This window comes from Musca vetustissima, unplaced genomic scaffold, assembly GCF_032173495.1.
Source record: "Musca vetustissima isolate MV318-11 ecotype Yass unplaced genomic scaffold, APGP_CSIRO_Mvet_v1 utg2119, whole genome shotgun sequence".
In the NCBI taxonomy this organism is placed as follows: domain Eukaryota; kingdom Metazoa; phylum Arthropoda; class Insecta; order Diptera; family Muscidae; genus Musca; species Musca vetustissima.
In genome coordinates this window covers 1-23,489 of record NW_026880072.1, presented here as the reverse complement: position 1 = coordinate 23,489, position 23,489 = coordinate 1, and the positions used below count along the sequence as shown (strand labels likewise).

The 23,489-nt window shown below is 33.9% G+C and overlaps 1 protein-coding gene across 1 annotated transcript; it reads right to left on the bottom strand.

The window, feature by feature from the left end:
• Nucleotides 1-8,087: 8,087 nt before the first annotated feature.
• LOC133325405 (uncharacterized) lies at nt 8,088-13,517 on the bottom strand. The gene is made up of 4 exons (XM_061534175.1): nt 13,495-13,517; nt 13,042-13,434; nt 12,725-12,976; nt 8,088-8,363 (listed from the first exon to the last, which is right to left on the bottom strand). Exons 1-4 carry the CDS (start codon nt 13,515-13,517, stop codon nt 8,099-8,101), a joined length of 933 nt encoding a protein of 310 aa, XP_061390159.1. The 3' UTR covers nt 8,088-8,098.
• Between the last annotated feature and the right edge of the window lie 9,972 nt (nt 13,518-23,489).

Genomic DNA, 23,489 nt, shown 5'->3' with positions numbered 1-23,489 from the left:
TTTGGAGTGCGGCGTTATTTAGTTCTTTCTAGGATTTCAGCATTGTTAGTTGATCGTTCTGAAAGTGTGAGGAAGATTTCCGATTTAAATTCGATCTTGATTTTTATCTGTGGTAAATATTGATTTGAAATATTAATATTGTACAATATGTTTATAAATTGGTGTTTTAAAAAACGGCGTTATGCTCGGAATACGAAATTATTTGTTTGTATACAAAACATACACACACATCAAACAGTTTTACTGCGGCAGTCTAATTAGAATTCATACTGTGTTATTTTAATAAGTGATGATTATTTTGCCAGTAATCAAATGAAAGTGATATTGAATAACCAAATTTGAAAGAAAATAAATATGAATAAATGTTAAATATTTTCCATAGTACTAGATATTTTAAAATCTTAAATTTGTATCTTTAAAATATTTACTTGTGTGCGCAGACATTTGACGCCGACTGTGACGGCAATAAAATTTTTCTCGTCGCCTTTTGAAGCTGGTCATATTCAGAATTTTTATGTTGAGTTTGTGTAATTTAATATTTCTTTTGCATTGTTTATTTTTTATGCATCGGTTTTTTAATAGTTCTTAGGAACAAAGGAAATGGCTATGTACATAACATTACAATAGCATACGATGCAGCAAAAGCAATTCTATCAATTATGAAGGCAGCAGGATTAGTCAGTCAGGCAGTATGCAGACAATGGGCAGTAGTCAAGTTGCAGAACAAATTTGAAGGACAGTTCATGAAGAAGCCAAATGTCGTCCACCCACAAAAACTATTATTTTCAAAAGGAAATTCCGTCGCGTATACAAAACAACTGAATTTTTCTAATCAGGTCTTTAATCAATTTATATTGATTCCCATATTGGAAACAAAGGACGGTTGTGAAGATAAAATACAAAAAATATTCAAAATTCGGATTAAATAGTTCATAATAAAAATACATATTTAAAAAATGTATGCCCATCAAGAAATATTCCTTAAATATTCTTTTTTTATTAAAAAATAACATATTTAAGAAAGTACTGGCTCCACTAATTTTTTCCAAACCAATAGAAGATAGATATTTTTAAATAAATCATAAAAATATTATTTAAAAAAACACTTTCTGATAATTTATAAAAAAATATTTTTGAAAAAATGCACACTTGATAGGGCCGGTTGATGTATAAATATCCATGGAATCGAACGCCTAATAGTCAATAAAAGGATATTCATAAAAATCCATGACCTAATTCATATAAAATAATATTTAAAAATCCAAAAATATTACATTTATTAAATAAATTATATTTTCCCACTAAATCTTCTTAATATCTTTTTTCTAATTACAGTAGCCCAACAATGGATACCATTTCTGTAACGGATTTCCTAAAAAAATATCCTGAATATAAACGTATGCATCGTGAGATGCAATGGACTATTGAAACTGTGGGCAACAGCTACGAGTATGATGACTCGGTTTGCGATTTCAATTTATATATGGAAAATGGCATATTTATGGAACTGTTCATTAGAAAATGTCTGTGCAAACGTTTTGGCACTGACTGCAAGGATGAACGAGCCAAAAAATTTTTGAATAAACATCATTTTAAAGATTTCTTTTTAAAACAACAACTTCGTAATGCCTATGCTGCTTATACGGATCCCGAGGAAAAAGCCATAAATATTATTGATGAAATTAAATTAGTTGCTCTGACACATAGTCATAATTTCGATGAAAAAGCTGAGCTGGCATTGAATAACTATACGGTCAACTATCAAAACCTAAAGGAAGTGGTGAAATACTTCAATCAGCTGCCATTCAAGAATTTCACATATAAACTACCATGTGAATTTGAATTTGATGCATTTATTTTAAGTGGAATGCCGGATTATGTATTTGATGATCGGGTTTTTTGTCAAGTAGTCACATCGAAATATTCCCGAGCCTATAAGCGTAAATTTGCTCAAGTATTATTCTACATTTTGAGTCATTATGAGCAAAATCATTGCGTCGATGCCGTATCAAAAATGTATACGATTATGATTTACAATCCATTGTTGGGTAAAAACTATACTACGGATATATTAATGACATACGATAAATTTGATGATTTACATGATCGCATTTCATGGGATATGGATGACTTTATCGAACGTTGGTATGCAGAATTCTATATGAAAGAACATTTAAAGGAGAAATATGGTTTTATTACAGGATTTATGTGAACTGGTTTCATATTTCGTTTTATTTTTCATTTTGCATAAAATATAATTTACATTCAAATCAATATGTATATTATGTACATTTCTATATGTAACTATGAATTTCTTAATAAACTTGAATATGTACATAAATGAGCACGAGTTTTTTAATAAAATAAAATAACCACGAATTGATCGTCCACGAAAAAAATATTTTTTAAAACACCACCATAATAAAAAGAAAGAAAGCCTTTGCTCTGATTCTTAATGAAAGAATATTTTTAAAAAATCGACCAGTTTACGAAAAAATAATTTAAACCAGTAAGGAAAGTAGTAAAAGCGGACGGGGCCGACTATATGATACCCTTCACCACTTTAGGTATATTCATCAGATGGAATCCTAACAGATGTCGGATTTTTGGAGGACCATTAACATGAAATTAAACATGTCATTCTGCAACCTATACGAAATTTTGGTCAGATATAGAGTTGCTTTGTACAATGGGACAATATTATGTAAAAAAAATTAAAGCAAGATATCGAAATCTAAACCGATTTCATTCAAACTTGTCACATGTTAGGTTACACTTATTTCAGTTTTGTGCATTCGGCCACATTTTGAGTTCTACATTTACTTATAAATCCAAATTTCGTGCAAATCGAAGAATATATAGGGCCTTTGGTGCACCATTTACATAAAATCACACGAAAATATATATGGGAGCAATATCTAAATCTGAACCGATTTTCACGAAACTTTGCACACATCATTCTAGGCTCGATTCTGTACGATATGCCAAATTTCGTGCAAATATAGGGACATTGGTGCACCATTTACATAAAATCGGACGAAAATATATATAGGAGCTATATCTAAATGTGAACGGATTTTCACGAAACTTTGCACACATCATTCTAGACTCAATTCAGTACGATACGCCAAATTTCGTGCAAATCGAATGATATATATGGACATTGGTGCAGCATTTACATTAAATCGGACGAAAATATATATGGGAGCTATATCTTAATGTGAACCGATTTTCACGAAACTTTGCACAAATCATTCTAGACTTAATTCAATACGCTGTGCCAAATTTCGTGCAAATAGAATGGTATATATAGGGACATTGGTGCACCATTTACTGAAAATCGGACGAATCTATATATGGGAGCTATATCTAAATCTGAACCGATTTTTCCCAATTTCAATAGGGTTCGTCCTTGGGCCAAATAAGCGCCCTGTACCAACTTTCATCCAATTCGGATCATAAATGCGACCTGTACTTTGTTTACAATTTAACATGGACAGACAGACGGACGGACATGCATAAATCGACTTAGAAAGGAACCCTGTGTCTATCTCGTTTCCTTTTGCCTGTTACAAACATATGCACAAAGACATAATACCCTGTACCACAGTGTGGTGAAGGGTATAAAAATCAGTCCATGAATAATATACAAAAAATTTATCTTAAAAAGTCTAAGACTGTCCCCAAAAATTTTTTAATAAACACTTCGACAATTTCTGAAAATGATATTAAAAAAGAAATATCCGTTCTGATAATCTGTAAAAATTTTTTTTTAAAATGATTATTCTTAATTATTTTTTTTCCAAGTTTTAAAAGTGTTTCCTCTGCAGTGGCGCCATCTCTTATTTCTTATGATAAAATGCATAACTTCGTAGCATGGACTTTTATCATTCTATGTTTTTGAAAACACATATAGTTTGTTATAATATCAATAGATGTCGCTGTTCGAAAACATTGCGACTAACGAGTTCGCCGTATATTTTACACTCAAAGTTGGGCAGCCTTGCATACCAGCGTTAATTGGTTATCTTAACATTTTTTGAAGTTAAAACAAAAACAAATATTAATGATAAATTGTCCTTATTTTATTAATAAATTTATTTTTTACACTTCCTGGGATGTTATTTATGTTTTAAAAATATTAAATTCCGCAGAATAATTCTTAACAATTTGTTTAAGAGAAATCTTGCCTATTATTGTTTTAAACTGAATATTTATTAACGAAAAAGTGAAATAAATGATTTTTATATTTTTTTATATCATCATATTTGTCCATATTTTCTGGAAATTTTTAATAATATTATAATACTAACATTACTTAGTGTAAACGCTATATTAATCAATTCTATCAAACGTAGTTATCATGTTGTTCAATTAAATCTCTTTCATTAGCTCCAATGGCATATGCGTTAAATAGCTCTCTCTCTTTTGCTCTCATCAAAAATGTCACATTTGCATGTCGTTATTTGTTCTTTATCCTTCCAGTGATCGGTTGTAATTAATTAAATAATGCTATAACTGTTAAATACAAAGACAAAATTTGTAATAAATTCAGTGTGTAAAATGGAAGTAAAACCAGCAAAAAAATTAATGTATTAAAATAGTTGAATTACCATTGGCCATGGCACATGAGATTGCATGCTTCCCGTTATGAGAAGAGATTTACTTTACTCCAATAACAATTGACATAACCTAAACTCCCTCTCTTGCTGGCATTTTTGTCATTAGTTCTTTCGTGATCTTTGCAATCGTCGGTAGCAATGAAATATGGTCATGAAATATGGTCAAATATATTAAAAAGAGTTGTTATTTTGTAATAAAACAATAAAATAAATGCAATTAAATAAATGTGTGAGAAAAATTAAAGTGAAGTTAATAAATAAGTCAAATCTTATAATAATATGCTGCCATTGAACTTCTTTGACACAATTGACACAATTAAAATGCTCATTCACTCTCTTGCTCTCATTGAATTTCCATTTGACATTTTTACCATTAGTTCTTTCGTACTCTTTGCAATGATCGGTAGCAATTAATGAAATACGACCAAAAATAATAAGAAGTGTTATTGCTTCGTGATAAAATATGAAGACAATGAAATGTGTGATAAATTGTGTGCGAAAAGTGGAAGTGAAGTAAATAAATAAACCATTTCTATGAATAGTTTGCAATCGTTGGCTTCTCGTGTGTGTTCAAGTGTTGTCTTCTTTGTTGTTTAGTTGGCCGTGATTACATTGCATTACGGTAAAAGTGTTTTGTTTGGGTTTTCGGTTTGTTGTTACAAATACAAATATCCCAGTGATTTATGCATTCAAATATGGAATATATGCAAAGATTGTTATATTTAAAATTAATCAACATAGAAAAATGGTGAGTTTTCTTAATATTTATTTTATATAAAATATTATTTATAGAAATAATTTCCACTTTTATAAATACTTAAAAAAATAAACTCTTCTTGCAAAAATATTTTCGATTGAAATGTCAATGTTTTACACATATTATTTATATTAAGGTCCCGACTTATTTTTAAACTAGTCGCATTAATAATATCCTTGGGGGCTATTTACAATGCAAGTTGTTTAAATAAAGATCGCTTTATATTTAGGAGATGCAATGGACCAAATACTTAATTTTTGTCGGTTTTTCTGGTCGCTCCAGACGCCGCAATTATAGCCCGAACAACGCGAAATTTTACATGGAGAAGGGAATCGAGCTAAAGAATAAGCATGCCTGTTTTGATAAATATCGGTCAATGTTTAGCGGGTATTTTGCTACAGTTATGGAGCAATCTTCACGAAATTTTGAATGTAGGATGGATTCTGGATGAGGATGAAATGGATCAATAGGGGATGAAATAGATCAACATCTTTATTTTTGTCTGATTTTCTGATCGTTTCAGAGGCCGCAATTATGCCCCAAACATCGCGAATTTTTACAAGGAGAAGGGGATTGGAATAAGCATGCCTGTTTTGATAAAGATCAATTTATAGTTAGCAGGTCAAATGGACCCTGACTTTTGTGTGAAAAATGACAAAATTTGTATTCTATAGCGTATATATTTACTCCTGAAGGACATAGAACCGATAGTATATCCAAGAGGAGTTGTTGGCCTTTAAATTGATACCAATTATATTGACGTATGTACTCGGATGTGGGAGTTACACGTACATATGTTCAGGTGCTTACGTATTCAGATATTATTTAGCAAAACATTACCACACTGGAGGGCGGAAATATAGCGCTGATCGATTTGAAATTTTTCATGAGGTTCCAGTTATGGTCAAGGACAACGCCTACAAATTACGATGATGATCAGATAATAATTTTGAGATGAAGTGGATCAGAAACTTAATTTTTTGTGTTTTTTCGAGTCGATATATAAGGCGAACATCACAACACAACCCTCTGTGAAGGGAATCTGGAATATTTGTTGACCTCTAGTCGGTTAAGAGGGTTAAAACATCGCGAAATATTGCCCAAGCTAGATTTTCGTGGAAGTTGTGTAGGGTATCCTATGGTTGGCCCCGTCCAACTTTACTGCTCCGCTCACTGGTTTTTTTATTATAAATTTTGAACGTGAGAGACCTCCACTCCAACTGTTCTAAGCATTGTTTTTTTCAGGTAATTTTCGGAAACATTTTGACATATATTGGGCGGCATATCAGCCATAAATATGCAAATGTTTGGGTTTTCACGTAGCGCCAATCTAATGTCCAAACTAGAGTCATATCACAGTTTATATCGCCAGAAATTCAGCGACCGGAAAATGTCTCTTGCAATAAAGGCATATTCGCTCAAGTTTTGTGACATGTGGCTCCTTATAATTGAAATTTTTGTGCGTTGTAAGATAGTTAGGCGATCCATTTTCTTTTAATTCGTGCTATATAATATCTTTATAGAATGTTTATTGTTTCACATGTTATTTTTTGTTTTCATTCCTTTCGAAACATGCTATATTTAAGAATTATTCCTAGAATTATGTGTATTTATCTATTAGTTCAATTTGCATATTCTGTGCAATATCATCAATATTATCCCCAATATTATCAGCAAATATTGACATTTTATAAAACACTTAGCTTTAATTTACTCCATTCAGAAATTGACCTAATAAACTCACACTAGCCGCATTGCTCTCTGCAAATTTCTATTTGGCAATTTATAAACTATAATTGAAACACACATTTTTTATTTGTTATATTTATTAATATTATTACACTTATATTTTTGTTGTTATTTACATTAGATTATTAAATAACTAGTTTACATACGTACAAACATTGATATAATTAGCCTTACATATATATTTTATGTTGATATAGATTACGGGGTAAATAATACAATATATAAACATTATAGATAATTTAACAATTATTTAATAAATCTTAAAAACGAACACTATTGAATATTAAGTTGGTGGTTAAATTAGTGTACAATTAGTATAAAAACATAATAATTGAGTTTACCGATATAATTTTTGCAAATATGACTATTGAGATGTGGGGGCAATAAAGAGGTGTCAGATGTTGCAGGGATTACGTTCACTACCCTCCTACGTTTACATCAAAGGCGTGTTTTCATAATTTTAATTCAATTTAAATATGTTTTCGTTATTTCAATTTAAATTTGGAATCTAATATCCGGACACTCTCATTGGCCCTCCAAATATGCAGAGTAATTCAAGGTGGAGCAGAAGGGAGAATAACATTTTCGATTAGGTTTGTTTGTGTTACAACAAATAGATAAATTATTTATGGCATTTTTTGTTTCGTATTACATCATTGTAATGAATTAATCCCTTTATTTTTTAGTCATTATTATTAATGTAATATAATTGAAATTAGTTAATTTCTATTATAACAATATTCATACATATTTATATATACGAGTATATAAAATTATTATATATTATATAAAAATGTTTTTTTTTTTATTTTTATTGTCAGCTAAACATACGAACTTTGCAAGTTACTTGCTGCAGCAGGTACGTTGTTGTTAGAATACAAATTAAAGTGTTTGTTTGGACTTGGTTTTCGATTATTTCTTTTTTTCTGTTTGTCCGCTGAGGTTGTCGTGCCTTCGTGCGTGTTTACTACTAATAACGATTACTTTCTCTATCGGAATATTTGCCACTCATTTTACCAACCGAATAACGATCCGAGTAGGCATCATATTTATCCGCCTTATAATTGATTTCTTGTGGTGTATAACCGATATTCTTTTGCCAGTGTCGGGTCCAATAGAGATCTTCGTTGCGTACCTGTGATGGTGTTTTGGCATCTCGACACACATACACACAATAGACCATACAACCGATAAGCGTTAAGAAACCGAAAATTAGGAAAATTATACCAAGGATCCTGAAAAAAAAACAAAAATTACATTAATAATATTTCAAGCAAACTAACTATAACTATACTATATAAATAAATTGGGTGATTTAGTAGTTTCAGTACACGTTCAAATATTCATATTAATAAAGATCACTTTGTCTTAAATACAAAAAACTCAACAATGTAAACATGGCATTATCAGAACAGTTTTTATTTGTTATGCCATGTTCTGACGGGCATTCGAAGAACGTAGTTCGCTCTCTAATTACGTACATGAATTAACCTGTTCATACAACACTATTCTTAATTCATGTCATCAGAGTTTTTTATTTCAAACCTTTTGTTTCTTGTTTTACACCAAAATTGTAACATATTTGCATGAATCACATATGGATCTAAATAGAAAAAATAATTCTCTTTCTCCTGACTATAATGTCAACCCCTATCTCTTTGCTTTTAATTAATTTTGCATTATGTAGACAACAAAATTTACATCCTTCTGCATATATAAAAACTAGAATTTTGGTTACTTTTGATTCATCATTTTCAATTTTACTGAAAAAGTTTGAAACATTTAAAAATTTTTTCATGCTGTCAAAATTAATTTATTTTCGATAAATTCTCTCAATTGTTAGAGATGGGACAAAATTCTTCGTGATTCAGAGAGTGATTCGAATTGAACAACGTACAAAAGTCGGTGTTCGCTCAGACAATTTTGTATGGGGAACTATGTAATTACTTCATAATTAAGGGTCGAATAACGAATGAGAGAGCGAACAACGCTCGTCATTACATTAATTTCAACAATTAAATAATAATAATAATAATTCCGTTCCAGAACCAGAATCTACAAAATGGCGTTCTCTTTGTAAAATTTTTACTCGAGAAATTTGACCGAGTAAAAATGGTAAACAGGAATGCCTACCAAAGACATAAAAGTATAAAGATACGACAATCGATACGTCAACAATTTCCAATAGATGGCTTTTCCTCTGTTGTTACGATATCATAACAACATAGCAAACAATATTAATCGTTTTAAACGCTATATCGCAAGCTTATAAAATAAAAATATATTTTTTGAGTACAGATCTCTAATTTTATTTACATTTTATACACACATTATCGCGTATTTGCGTTTTTATTGTTAACATGTCTCTGTTATGCATGATTCCCCCTGGATATTTTTTCATAAACTATTTTGTCGAAATGCATTTTGTCAAGTCTTTACGGTTATTATATGTCTTTGTGCCTACTTCTGTTTGGTTGTTATATTGATTTTGAAGTATTGCCATCTAATTTTGGCATATTTACTATGGTCAAACAAATCTGTGATAAATTCGGGCTGTAAAATGCAGAGCAAGCCATACAAATGACAATTTATATTTGCCGTAACGAGAACAGCTTTAATTTACAACAATATCAATGACCTAATGAAACAGACGAATAGCTCTCTCTTGCTCTCAATACATTTCTATTTGACATTTTTGTCATTAGTCGCGTTCTTTGCAATGATCGGGAGAAATTGCCATATTGCCATAAGTATATAAAGTTTTATATACTTTTAATAAAAAAAGAAATATAGTTAATAAATAAGCCATATCTTTAAAAAGTTTGTTATGGTTGGCTCAACGTGTGTATTTTAGTGTTGTTGTTTAGTTCAGAGAGTTTATTGTCGAAATGAAAAGAGCTTAAATATTCGCCAATTAGAACATACGTAATTTGAACTCTCACTCCCTCACTTGCTCTCATATTATTTCCATTTGACATGTTGTGTCATTAGTTATTTCGTGTTCTTTGCAATCATTGGCCACAATTTATCACACATTGTTAAGCAAATGTGTGATAAATTGTGTGTGAAAATTGGTAGTTATGTAAATAAATAAACCATTTCTATGAATAGTTTGCAATCGTTGACCTCTCGTGTAAGATCAAGTGTTGTCTTCTTTGTTGTTTATTTGGCCGTGTTTACATTATATGACGGCAAATGCATTGCTTGTGTATTCCATTTTGTTGTTACAAATAACCCAGTAAACTATTATGGGTTAGAGAAAACATAAAAGCAAAACTTTAAACAAATATTGAACATTTGCAAAGATGTTTATAAATAAATTAAATGAACCTAAAAATATGGTGAGTTTTATTTTTAATATTTTACATAAAATATGATTTATAGGAATAATTTCAAAATTTATAAAAACATATTTCAAAAGAATAAGTAAAAGAAAATTTAGTAGTGAATGCTAAAATATAGACACCGTAAAGGAATTGTTAATTCTTGCAAAAATACAGGGCTATCCATTTCGTGGCTTCAAAAGTAAATGTAAATTAAGGGAACCCCCCCACCCCCATTCACGATTTTACTTTTTCAAGATTTTCAATGGGCTGGTAAATCAATGCCAATGCTTGTTAAGGTTTGTAACTTGGCACATATATAATTGAAGATTTAAAAGAGAAGAAAAATAATTTACAACAAATTTTTGTTATTGTTTTGTTGTAGTTTTTTGTAATTAAAAAAAGTCCTTATTTTTGTCCGAAAATTCCAACGGTGTTAGAAAGAGTACATGTCTGGCTCTCGTATGAACTAGGATTATTGACTTCGCTCTAAAATTAGCAAAATGGCGGACCTTTGAAAAAAAATATTTGCGAAAAATCGCCGATTTTTCACCCAAAACCAAGTTACAGAAATAAGGAAGACCTTCACCGATTGGCTTTATCCTAGTTCATACGATAGCTATACACTCACAGAGAAACGTGTAAAAATTTGAAATCGATTGGGTTATTAGTTTTTGAGTTATCGGCCGTGCCCGCCATACACAAAAACATGTTTAGAGAAAAAACGCGTTTCAAGTTTGAGAAGCCCTTCAGTCGTCACCTGATGCTGACGCAATAAATCGGCTATATCTTCAAGAGTTCTTGAGATTTTCACTTGAAATTTTGTAGGGACATTTATTAATTAGTGTGGATTCGAATTATATCAACAAAATGTTTGACCCCGAGAATTGGGGGGGTCCCTTAAACCAATGTAAATCATGATATATATTTTTGTACCCTCCACCATAGTATGGCGGGTATATTAAATTCCGTTTGTAACTCATCGAAATATTCATTCATTTCATTATGACCATATAAAGTATATATATTCTTGATCAGGGTAAAATTCTAAGACGATCTAGCCATGTCCGTCGGTCCGTCTGTTGTAATCACGCTATCTTCTGAGATAGGGTGCTGAAATTTTGAATATTTTTTTTAATATTCGCCCCCTTTTTGAGGTCGTCCCCATATAACCCCCATTTTTATACCCTTCACCACACTGTGGTACAGGGTATTATGTCTTTGTGCATATGTTTGTAACATGCAAAAGCAGTCGAGATAGACCCATGGTTCCTTTTGAGAATATCCATAGAATCACTTTCTGAGTCGATTTACGCATGTCCGTCCGTCCATGTATTTTTGTGAACAAAGTACAGGTCGCATTTATGATCCGATTTGGGTGAAATTTGGCATAGGCCACTTATTTGTCCCAAGGACGAACCCTATTGAAATTGTGAAAAATCGGTTTAGATTTAGATATAGCTCCCATATATATTTTCGTCCCATTTAATGTAAATGGTGCACCAAAGCCCCTATATCTCTCTCGATTTACACAAAATTTGGCACAGCGTAATGAATTAGGTGTAGAATGATGTGTGTTAAGTTTCCTGAAAATCGGTTCAGATTTAGATATATATTTTTGTCCGATTTAATGTATTTGGTGCACCAAAGTCCCTATATATCTTTCGATTTGCACGCAATTTGGCACAGCGCAATTGTTTAGGTTTAGAATGATGTGTGTTAAGTTTCGCGAAAATCGATCCAGATTTAGATATAGCTCCCATATATATTTTCGTCCGATTTAATGTATATGGTTCACCAAAGTCCCTATATATCTTTCGATTTGCACGAAATTTGGCACAGCGCAATTATTTAGGTTTAGAATGATGTGTGTTAAGTTTCGCGAAAATCGAATCGGTTGCAGAATCACATGTTTATTGATCCAATTTCATTTTACTGGTCCTTTAAAAATGCGACGTCTGTTAGGATTCATCTGTTGAATATACCAAAAGTAGAGTCTGCCCCGTCCGACTGTACCTCATTCGGTACGCTATGCAAAATTTTTTCTCTATCAGACTATCATTGTGACTTGGGTGAACTATTGTGGAATCCGAAAAATCTATATATGAGAGCTTTTTCTAAATCTGAGCCGATTTTCTCCAATTTTAATAGGGTTCGTTGTTGTTGTAGTACAAAGATCCACTTTTCTTCTTAAGCTGAATTTCTCATATTCCCAATATGATGTGTAGCTTTTAATTTTTTTATATTTCTCTTTTTGTTTTGGTTCCACTTACCAGACATAAAGCGGTTCATAGAATTGCACCACAATGACAAAGCCCAACGTCACCAAGATAAGACCCAAATTCAGCAGCAACATTAGACAGCAGACACCCTTGACATTTGGACAAAATGGATTGGGTGCTGACATTGTTTCGATTTTGGCTCCACGTTTTGTAGTGCTACGAGCACTACGACCCGTTTTGGCAGTACTGGCAACAGAGTAAACACTACGCGGTGCTCTCGACGGTGGTCGATGGCTGTAGCGGCTGTGGAGAACAGAAATAAAAAAATGACAATTCATTCTACTGGAAAAATATACTAAAATATCTACCTTATTTCCGATGGTGCCTTATAGGCAGCACTGGTCACATAAATATCACTACCCGTATCGCCACCATTGTGATCATAGCTTAAGGCAGATGGTGCTCTTGGTGGCAGTCGTGTTGGTGGTGGACCACTCAGTGAGCGTGGACCACCACTATCGACCACCGATGTTGAGTAGTGACCATTCGAGTGGCCATTATTAATGCGGGTTTTACGCGACGAATGATAATGACCCTGTGGTGAGGTACGTTCATGTGCTATTGTATATTCGGACATGGTACGTTCCGATGGAGCACGATGTGATTCTTCGCCATCGGTTGAATAGCCGCGATTCGAGTGAACATAAGGTGGATCGGGCGTTGACCGACCATGTGTGGCAACATAGTGACCACCTTTGATTCTGCAAAAAGGAGAATTATTTTAATAGGGAATATGTTTTTTTATCAGGTGAGGCACTTACTTTTTTACACGTCTTTCATGCATAATTTTGGATTAGGGTTTTTTTTTTGCAAAATTTTCTGGGGTTATAAAACGTGAGCTTGATTGTTGATATGGTTGGGATTATCAAAATTGTATTCAAATTTTCCTTAAAAGAAAATTATTTTGCTTGGTGACGTTTGTTGGGGAGTCTAGGCTTTCATTCTTTAAAGAAATCTGAAAAAAGGAAGATATATGGAAAATTAGTAAGGATATCTTCTTAATGTTTAAGTAATGTATAAACAAGTTAATGGAATAATAACTTGTAAAAAATATAAGTGTTGTTGGACCCTTGAGATTCATTCTTATCTACCATGATTGCTTCCTTTTCATCTTTGACTACATCATTCGTCAAAGTTGATAAATCGATTTTATTCAATGCTATTTTTAGTATTTAAAGATTTTTATGGATTTTCAAACCTACTCATTTCTTGCCAAATTCTCTCTATGGCACTTTAGTGTATTGTAAGAATAGCAAACACATACAAAACTCTCAAAGGTCACATTCATATTCAACTCATATCCGCAGTACACCAAACAAACAGGCAGAACAAAAATAAATACCAAACAAGGGTATCAAGTGGAAACTACAGGAAATTTCATAGGTAATCCAACATCTCTCCAGGTAATGCGGAAGAAGAGGAAGTGTTCCGAACACTCCAAATGTGACAATAAAGCTGTCGGAGCACAAATATAAATAAACTATTTGACAGTTAGGTGTGAATGTGGTATGTGGGGTGAGAGAACAGGAGTGACACAACTAAAATGTAGGAGTTTCCTTGGCGAACCTGTGCCCGTTGTCCCATGTCAATGAATTCCTAAATGACATTGTCGTTAGAAGATTTTGTTTTCAAGTTTAGTTTGTATTTGGATTGAAGTCTATATTTGAATTTTCAGTGTTTTCATTTATTTTTAGCAAGGATTTTCAATTTGAAATATGATTTCGGGCTGTCTTTTGTTTTTTATTACTTTTTTTTACCTTCCATCATAGTATGGAGGGTATATTAATTTTGTCATTTTGTTTGTAACTCAGCGAAATATTAATTTCCGACCCTTGATCAGGGTAAAATTCTAAGACGATCTAGCCATGTCCGTCCGTCTATTGTAATCACGCTATCTTCCGAAGGAATTTAGATAGGGCGCTGAAATTTTGCATACGGTTGTCTTTTGTCTGAAGGCAGGTCAAGTTCGAAGATGGGATATATCGGTCCACGTTTAGGCATAGCTCCCATATAAGGGTACCCCAAATTTTCGGTATTTTGGGGTTCTTGAGCGCGTTTTTCAACCGAATTCGCTGAAATTTGGTACTTTGGGTTATTGAAAATTATAAATATAGGCCCACTTTTTCTGGTAGCCCCCATATAACGGTACCTCCTAATTTTCAGTATTTTGGTGGTTTTGGTCGTATTTTTCCACCGAATTGGTTGTAATTTAGTACTTTGAGTTCTAAACAGGTTCCAAATCACTCCACAAAAAATTATGAATATAGGTCCATTTTTTCTGGTAGCTCCCATATAAGGATACCCCCAAATTTCCGTATTTTAGGGTTCTTGAGCGCGTTTTTCAACCGAATTCGCTGAAATTTGGTATATTGGGTTCTTATTGGGTACCAAATATCTCCACTGAAAATTATAAATATAAGTCCATTTTTTCTGGTAGGCTCCATATAAAGGTACCCCCAAATTTCGGCATTTAGAGGTTCTTGAGCGCGTTTTTCAACCGAATTCGCTGAAATTTGGTATATTGGGTTCTTATTGGGTACCAAATATCTCCACTGAAATTTCGGCATTTAGAGGTTCTTGAGCGCGTTTTTCAACTGAAATCACTGAAATTTGGTATTTTGTAGGCGTATATGGAAACAAATCTCCCTACCAAAAATTATTAATAGTCAACCCTTTTTAGGCGTAGTCCCCATATAACCCCATTTTTTATATTAATATAATTATCTGATTTTTCCGCGTTTTGGGATTGGTTCTAACACTCTGTTGTAATCATTTCACCTGCGAAGGATATCGAGATAAACAACTAGAACGTACAGTTCGATAATGAACTATATGTGAACTATAGACCGCATTTAGGCTTAGCCGTAGCCCCTGTGTGGGAGGTACCAGAAGGCATGGACCGATATTCCCCAAATTCGGACTTGAACTAAGTTTGGACGACATAATAAGATGGGATGAAATCAAATTTTTCTGAAACGGATTTGGTCCCAAGAAACATGGGGTCTAGAACCAATATTTCGATGAGGCACATTTTCGCCGTGTGAAAGTGTATATTAGCCATAAGGCTGATGGTATAATTTTCTATTAAAAATTATTTTTACATCATCGGATTGTAGAAATGTTGGTATAGGTCCATTTTTTGGTATGTTCCCTATATTTTCATTTCAAGTACCTGTCAGTATATTTATGGTGGAGGGTATCCAAAGTTCGGCCCGGCCGAACTTAACGCTTTTTCACTTGTTAGTATCTACTGTTGGACAAACAGGAGTAGTATGATGAATTGCATGGGGATAGGAACCTGTAGGGTAGGGGCCGGGATTAGATAATGATTAACTAGTATCGATTTGTACTTATGTAAACACTTCTTGAAGTTCGATCGGGTATTAATTATATATATCTAAACCCGGCCAGAACCTTATATAGATACTACGTTATTGTACTTACTATATCTAATGAGAAAACCAAATTACAAACACTCAGATTTGAACCCCTATCTAAAATAGAATGTGAACATCAATGAAATACCTAAATTTAGAGGTATGCCAATTACCCTCCACCTGAAATATCAAATTACAGCACCTACTGTTCGGTGTTCGTATAGAAATATCACATCTCAGTCCCTCAGAATTTTGTTCAGCATGCAAATTGAACTTTAGTTGCCAAGGTTTTTATACTTTTCAGAGTGGACCACTATGCGTATGAGCACTGACAACAATCATACCAGGGATGGTCCGTATGATGAATTCTAAGGTTTTCGACTATGAAAAAGGTGTAAACGTCGAAAACATCATATACCTGTATAAAATGTAGTAAACGTCATTAATTTCAAAATTATTACCATATACAGTTAATTTAAAGAATTTATATTATTTTAAAATTTTTGGCTATTCCTTTTGTCAAAAATCTAACGGTTTTTGGTGAGTTTCCGACATTTCATTTACGTCACTGTTTCCGACGAATCATCTCTGAATATCTTCAAATATCTCGAAAAATTGCCCATGGTCGGAATATACACACAATAGAATACACATTTTAATTTTTGTAATTTTTCACACAAAAGTCAGGGTCCATTTGCCCCGCTTTTCATTCGTTCATTCATTGACCCCTTCACCATGTAAAAATTCGATGTTTGACCAAATTTGCGGTCTCTGGAGCGACCAGAATATCAGAAAAAATTAATGTTTTTGATGCATTTCATCCCCTAAATATTAAACGATCTTTACCAAAGGACCAGAGGACCTTTGTGCGTATGACTACTGGTATAAATCATACGCACTGTTGACTTCGGTATCTTTTTAGATAAGGCCAAGAACTAGAGGTCTTGAAGACAGTTTAATATTAAGGGGTCCTTTATAGTTTTACGATTCCATTATTTTTTGTGTAAACAAATTATAAGGAAGTAAGGTTCAATTGCCTACTGCAGAAACGAATTTCTCTGGAATAGATATTCTACTATTATCTATGAAACATCCCTATGCAGAAGGAGTTCATTATTTTCTATAGAAGAAATATTTTTTCAAGCTAATAAAAAAACAGTAAGGAAATATCTTATAAATGATCGGTCGAAAATATATATAGGAGCTATATCTAAATCTGAGCCGATAGTAACTTCAGTACGTTGTGGAAAATGTTGTGCTAATCGAACCCACCTGGGGAGTTTCTTGCAGCATTTATATCTAACTTCTCGGTTATACTAACTTCAAAAATGCAAAATTTTGTGTAATTATACCCTACACAACTATGTTGTCAGGGTATTATAGCTTTGTGCAACCCCAAAAGTTTGTAACGCCGCGAAATATTGGTCCTAGACCCACATTTAAGTATACCGATCGTCATATTTCTACTAGCTGAGTCGATCTCGACATGTGTGTCCGTCCGTCTGTCCATTATAATTTGTAAACACGATACAGGCCACAGTTATGGACCAATCTTCACGAAATTTTGTATGAAGGATGGGTTCTGGCCAATGAAGACCCCTATTGTTTTTGCTCCAGATGCCGTACTTATGACCCAAACACCGCATGCTTGTTTTGATAAACATCGTTCAATATTTAGCGGGTCAACTGGACCCTGACTTTTGTGTGAAAAATTACAAAATTTATATTCTATGGAGTACATATTTGCAACTAAAGGTCCTAGACCCGAAAAGTTGATAGTATGTTCAAGAGGAGTGGTTGACCTTTAAATTGATACCTATTATATTGTCGTGTGTACTCGGATGCGGGACTTACACATACATATTTACAGGTGCTTACGTATTCATATATTATTTAGTAACCCATTACCACACTAGAGGGCGGAAATATAGCGCTGATCGCTTTGAAATTTTCCATGAGGTTCAAGTTATGGTCACAGACAACGCCTATAATTTTCGGCGATGATCAGATAATAATTTTGGGATGAAATGTACCGAAAACTTATTTTTTGTTTTTTTTTTTCGAGTCGATCTAAAGGCCAAAATTGAAAGCCGAACATCACAACACAACCCACGGTGAAGGGACGGCCCCGTCCGATTATATTGCTCCGCTCATTGGTTTTTTGTAAAATCCGACGAAAATATATATGTAGATGCTATATTTAAATATGAACCGATTTCAGATTTAAATTTACCAGACAAAATAAATATTAACTACAGTTCATTGTACAAAATCGGACAAGTTTCGGGTCTTTAGTCCATAATTTACATAAAATCAGAAGAAAATATATATAGGAGCTATATCTAAATCTTAACCCATTATCAGGAAACATAGTACACATATTTCTAGACTTTATTCAGTACGCTATGCCAAATTTTGTGCAAATCGAAAGAAATATAGGGACTTTGGGCCACCATTTACATTAAATCCGACGAGCTATTGGAGCTATATCTAAATCTGGATAGATTTTCAGGAAACTTAACACACATCATTCTAGACCTATTACATTACGATATGCCAAATTTTGTGCAAATCGAAAGATATATATTGACTTTGGGCCACCATTTACATTAAATTGGACGTAGATATATGGTCTATTCCCGTACTGCAAGAATCTACTAGATTTAACTATTTTCTTCGATATCATAAAGGAAAATTCGTTATCGTAGTAAAAAGTAGTAAATTCTTGGAGTACGGGAACAGACCAATATATGGGAGCTATATATAAATCTGAAGTGATTTCAATAGGGTTCGTCCTTGGATCAAATAAGTGAGCTGTACCAAATTTCATCCAATCTACAATTTGACATGGACAGATAGACAGGCGGACGGACGGACATGCATAAATCGACTTAGAAAGTGATTCTGTGCATATTCTCAAAGGAACCCTGTGTCAATTTCGTTTCCTTTTGCCTGTTGCAAACATATGCGAAAAGACATAATACCCTGTACCACAGCGTGGTGCAGGGTATTCCAAGAGACAAAAAGAGGGTTATCATGTCTCTCTCGACCCATAATTAATTCGAATCAAGAATTCAGTTTTCGACAAATATTTCAAGGTGTTGCAAAAGCAATGACGAATTTTATATACACATCAAGTTTTAGGGGAGGGTATAAAAATCAATAATATCGCTCACATAAATTGAGGTGCATTATCTTGATTTGTTCTCAAGTTTCGTGTGAATTATTTTTGTTTTCTTTATTGAAATGAATGTGAATAAAATTTAAGATTTGTTGTTGTTTTACTTCTTTTCAAGATTATATTGATAATAAAAAAAATATTTCCAATAAAAATATTAACTGAAATCTCATTTGAACTCCCAAGATTTTACTGTGCTTCCATATCATTGCAAAAAACAGCACACACCTTTGCCGAATATCATGAATTTATTGGTTGCACTCATACAGACATACATGTTACCTGTTCGTGCCTCTATGAGAAGTATTGGCTTCAATTTTACTTTTGTTTTGACGTTTTTATACCCTTCACCACACTGTGGTACATGGTATTATGTCTTTGTGCATATGTTTGTAACAGGCAAAAGGAAACGAGATAGACACATGGTTCCTTTTAAGAATATACATATAATCACTTTTTAAATCGATTTATGCATGTCCGTCCGTCCGTCTGTCCATGTTAAATTGTTAACAAAGTACAGGTCGCATTTTTCATCCGAGGTGGATGAAATTTGGCACAGCTCATTTATTTGGCCCAAGGACGAACCCTATTGAAGTTGAGAAAAATCGGTTCAAATTTAGATATAGCTCCCATATATATTCGTCCGATATTGGGTAAATGGTGCACCAAAGTCCCAAAATATGCTTCAATTTGCACGAAATTTGGCATAGCGTACTGAATTAAGTCTAGAACGATGTCTGCCAAGTTTCGTGAAAATCGGTCCAGATTTGGATATAGCTCCCATATATATTTTCGTCTGATTTAAGGTAAATAGTACACCAAAGTCCCTATATATCCTTCGATTTGCACGAAATTTGGCATAGCGTAGTGAATTAAGTCTAGAACGATGTGTGTTAAATTTCGTGAAAATCGGTTCATATTTATATATAGCTTCCATATGTAGTTTCGTCCGATTTCTTGTAAATGGTACACCTTTCAATTTGCATGAAATTCGGCATGACGTACTGAATTGAGCCTAGAGTGATGTCTGCCAAGTTTCGTGAAAATCGGTCAGGATTTAGATATAGCTCCCGTATATATTTTCGTCCGATTTCATGTAATTGGTACCCCAAAGTCCCTATATATCTTTCGATTTGCACGAAATTTGGCATAACGTACTGAACTAAGCCTAGAGTGATGTCTGCCAAGTTTCGTGAAAATTGGTTCAGATTTAGATATAGCTCCCATCTATAGTTTCCTCCGATTTCATGTAAATGGTACACCAAAGTCCCTATATATCTTTCGATTTACGTACTTTGTCCCATTGTAACAAACATTTATATGGGAAATTACAAAAATCTTTTAAATTCCTTGAAGCTGAGGTTTGCAAGGTTATAACTCGCGAAATATGAACATATTGCATATAATTTAAATTCAATTCTATAAAATGAAGTGTTCTTATCAAAATCTTGAAATTTTGGTAATAAATAATAAGTTGCGTGGAAGCTGTGATGGTGGTAATGTAAAAAAATGGGTAAAAAAGTGTTGAAGCCAACGAGTTTTTTTGTGTTCGTTCCCGATTTGTGGCTAAACTACACAACGCACACACATATGATCAGTGACTAAGTTGCAGAATACCCCATGGACAATATGGTTCTAATGTATGATTTTTCGATATAATCACTGCAACCACCCAAAATGGATGCTGACATTTTGAAGCCGGATTTTCGGTGTTTTTTGAATTTTTCTTATAATTAGGATGCGCATCCAGACAATAGAATAAACTAATTATAGGATCGTAGAACTCGTGATTCTGCTTCGTTTAGTGTATATCTCATGAATGTGCCCACTGTAGCTTCTTTGCAATTGGGTTCCAAAGACGAAAATTTAGTGCGTAAATTTTTATAAAAAACATATTTTTTTAGTCTAAAATTAAGAAAGTCCATTCAAATTCCGTGGAACCCCGCGTGATTTTAGTTTTTTTACGTGCCGGATCTAATGAGCCCATCCATGTTCAATTCCGCCCATTAAAACGGCGGATATAGGTACCTTGAATGTGGGAAAAACTGCAAAAACTTATTTTGACAAATTCGCGTAAATAATCGCGGTTTTCTTCGAATTAATTTTACATGCATTTATGCTTGTATTGTCAAATTCGCGAATCTGCGTGGAAATAGGTCAAAAATACATCGATACGCGAATAATATGCATATTTTATCCAAAATTGATTGTGGAGGCACATCCGCGGTTCTTAACCGATCCTTTTAAAATAGGTGTCCTTTTGCGTATTTTCATAGGAGATTACTAAAATCGGATGCGCATAAAAATCGTATGCACGTTGCGTGATTTTTAGCCATTTTTAGGGTTTTTGCATAGTAAAGTGCATCGAGTGGCACACTTTGACCGCTAAATTAAACATCGAAAAATTAATAATTATTGAAAGACATTGATTCGGTTTATACGAAAATCGCATGCGCATCAACTGATTTCAACTAATTCGCGAATTGCAAGCTTTTCAATATTGATAATTTTTATGTATTGTAAGTGCAATATATTTAGCCATTAATGACGTCGAAACTCTTATCAGATGAATCTGCCGATATTTAACAATCATCTAAAAGAATTTGCAAAAGAAAGCGTCGTATATTTTAGAAGATTAAGGCAAAACCGTATCCTCTTAAACATACTAAAAAATCGAAAATTCCAAAAAACATTTGTTTTAATTCAAAAATTAATTTATTTTATTTTCCGATATCTTCATGTTTCTATTTGTTTTTCGCGACTATTAAACCGTATTTCAGTGTGATTTGACTAGTATGCAAAGAAAACAATGGTGTTTAAGCATTTGTGAAGAAATTCGCGAATTACAACGAATAGGAATTCATTTAATTTATATTTGAAATACAAGATAAAAGCAATTAATCGGCTCAAGAACAACAAAGCAGCAGGAGCCGATGGGTTACCAGCCGAACTATTCAAGGCTGGTGGCCAGATGCTGGTCAGGAGCATGCACCAGCTGATTAACACAATTTGGCTAGATGAATGCATGCCCAATGATTGGAACCTCAGCATCCTGTGTCCCGTACACAAAAAAGGAGACAAGACGATATGTGCCAACTATAGAGGAATAAGTCTCCTTCCCATCGCATATAAAGTGCTATCCAGTGTGCTGTGTGAACGATTGAAGCCAATGGTCAATGACATCATCGGACCATACCAATGCGGCTTCAGACCTGGCAAATCGACCATAGACCAGATTTTCACTCTGCGCCAAATCCTGGAAAAGACCCACGAAAAACACATCGACACATATCACCTATTTGTCGACTATAAAGCCGCATTCGACAGCCCTATCCGTTCAGAGGTGTTTAAAGCCATGTCTGCGTTCGGCATTCCTGCAAAATTAATACGGCTATGCAGGATAACTTTAAGTGGCACAAGGTCAGCCGTTAAAGTAGGAAAGGACCTATCGGAGCCCTTCACTACCGAACGAGGATTCAGACAAGGTGACAGTTTGTCGTGTGATCTTTTTAACATCCTACTGGAAAAGGTCATACGAAACGCAAAGGTGAACAGAAATGGCACTCTGTACACCAAACAACACCAGTTACTCGCCTACGCCGATGACATCGATATAATGGGTCGAACATTGCGAGCGGTAACAGCCACCTTTGAACAAATTGAAAAGGAGTCTGCCAAAGTGGGTCTGGCAGTAAACGGCGAGAAGACCAAGCTGATGGTATCAACGCGCAAGACGTCCTGTAGACTCGGACCAACTGTGGAACTTGAGAACTACAGCTTCGAGGTAGTTAAAGACTTTATATACCTTGGTACCGCCATAAATAAAACGAATGATATCAGTTTTGAAATTCGGAGAAGGATTGTGATGGCCAACAGATGCTACTATGGTCTAAGTAAGCAGTTTAGAAACAAGGCCACCTCTCGCCAGACCAAACTCACACTTTACAAGACGCTGATACTACCCGTGCTATTATATGGATCAGAAGCATGGGTACTTGCGCAAGCAGATGAGGCAGCGCTTGGGGTGTTTGAGAGAAAAATTCTCCGAAAGATCTACGGGCCGATCTGCGTCGACGGTGAATATCGGCGTCGAATGAACCACGAGCTCTACAATTTATACGCAGACATCGACATAGTCAGTCGTATTGAGCTGCAGCGACTACGGTGGCTAGGCCATGTTGTGCGGATGAATGAAGAAGCC

Bases quoted from the DNA above. Each gene is read 5' to 3' on its own strand.
- LOC133325405 (XM_061534175.1), bottom strand. From the start codon at position 13,517: ATGCATGAAAGACGTGTAAAAAA. The intron at 12,977-13,041 runs GTAGATATTTTA...TGTTCTCCACAG, and splicing joins AAGGCACCATCGGAAATAAG to CCGCTACAGCCATCGACCAC. The intron at 8,364-12,724 runs GTAAGTGGAACC...TTTTTTTTTCAG, and splicing joins TATGAACCGCTTTATGTCTG to GATCCTTGGTATAATTTTCC.